Source organism: Condylura cristata, unplaced genomic scaffold (assembly GCF_000260355.1).
Source record: "Condylura cristata isolate star-nosed mole 26May11 unplaced genomic scaffold, ConCri1.0 scaffold00058, whole genome shotgun sequence".
Lineage (NCBI taxonomy): Eukaryota > Metazoa > Chordata > Mammalia > Eulipotyphla > Talpidae > Condylura > Condylura cristata.
Window position 1 is genome coordinate 280,690 of NW_004567159.1, and position 1,188 is coordinate 281,877.

The 1,188-nt window shown below is 75.9% G+C and overlaps 1 protein-coding gene across 1 annotated transcript in view; it reads right to left on the reverse strand.

Annotated features, from left to right (window-relative positions):
- The window catches only part of ARHGEF16 (Rho guanine nucleotide exchange factor (GEF) 16), a 48,457-nt gene that overhangs the window by 1,563 nt on the left and 45,706 nt on the right, over positions 1-1,188 (reverse strand). Inside the window, exons 15-17 of the mRNA XM_012734525.1 lie at positions 961-1,112; positions 620-808; positions 40-107 (exon numbers count right to left, since the gene is read on the reverse strand). Coding sequence (XP_012589979.1) covers positions 40-107; positions 620-808; positions 961-1,112 — 409 coding nt within the window. The remainder of the gene's footprint in view (positions 1-39; positions 108-619; positions 809-960; positions 1,113-1,188) is intronic.

Sequence of the window (1,188 nt, forward strand, 5' to 3'; positions counted from 1 at the left end):
CCTCGCGGGCCCCCCCGGGCGGGCGGGCGGGGTGCTCACCTTCCTTGCTTTCGGGGGCCTGCTTCTGGCCGTGCGAGAGGGCTGTGATCCACCGCGCCCGGTCGCTCCTGGGGTGAAGCCGTGTGAGCTGTGCGCCGGCCTGGCGGCCTGTGCCCCCCACCTGGGCGCTGGGTCAGTGCAGGCGTCTCGTAGCCCGCGAGTGCGGCTGGTGGAGCCCAGGGCCGTCTCAGTGGGCGCCGCCCAGGGCTCCCCCCACACCCCGGCCCGGGCCCGGCTCTGGCAGTGTCCACCCAGGCGGACCGGGCCCAGTGGCCTCTGCTCAGGTCAGAGTCTGGGGGTAGCGGAACCCCCAGAACCCAGGGTCCCACTTCCCGGTGGAGGGCCTCGGCCCCGGCCCTCAGCCGGCCGCAAGCTCGGCTTCCCTGCAGGACGGCGGCTGGAGTGGGGCGCAGCCCCGAGCCCCTGCGCCTCGGACCGCGGCGCCTCCAGCCCCACCCGCTCGCCCCTGGGGCCTGCGGCCCGCGCCGCAGAAGGTGCACATGGCCCCCGACCATCAGCGGAGTCCGGGACCGCAGGGCCCCCCAGCCCGGGGCCCCCCAGCCCGGGCCCCGACCCTCACGCGGAGGCACAGGACAGCAGGGTCGTCTCCTGGCGGCCCTCGCTGTTGTGCAGCAGCGTCACCCGGAAGGGGTGTGGCACGGAGGAGCCCCGGTGGCTGACCCCCAGCGGGGCCGACTCCGAGGGCTCCACCTTCTGCACCTGGACGGCGTCCACCTGGGCGTAGTCCTGGACCACGAAGCTGTCCTCGCTGCGGGAGGCAGTGGCCGGGCCGCGGGCTGAGTGCGGGAGGCGCCGGCCAGCGCGGGCAGCAGGCCCCAGGTGGGGGCCGTGCCCACACCCGAGTCGGGGTGCCCGGGCCCCTCTCCACCCCCACAGGGTCTCCGGGCGCCCACGGCCCACCTCTTCTTCTTGGTGACCACCAGGAAGTCGTTGAAGAGGAAGAGGTAGCAGGCCAGCCGGCTGGCCAGCCTCCAGAAGCGGCCGGCCTCCTCCACCACCGAGAGCTCACCCCGCTTCCGCAGCCAGCGCGAGGCGGAGATCAGGGGCAGCGACTGGGGACGGGACAGGGCCCGGGGGAAGCGTGCTGGCCAGGCGGGCCCCCCGGCCCCCAGACCGGCGACCGCCCCG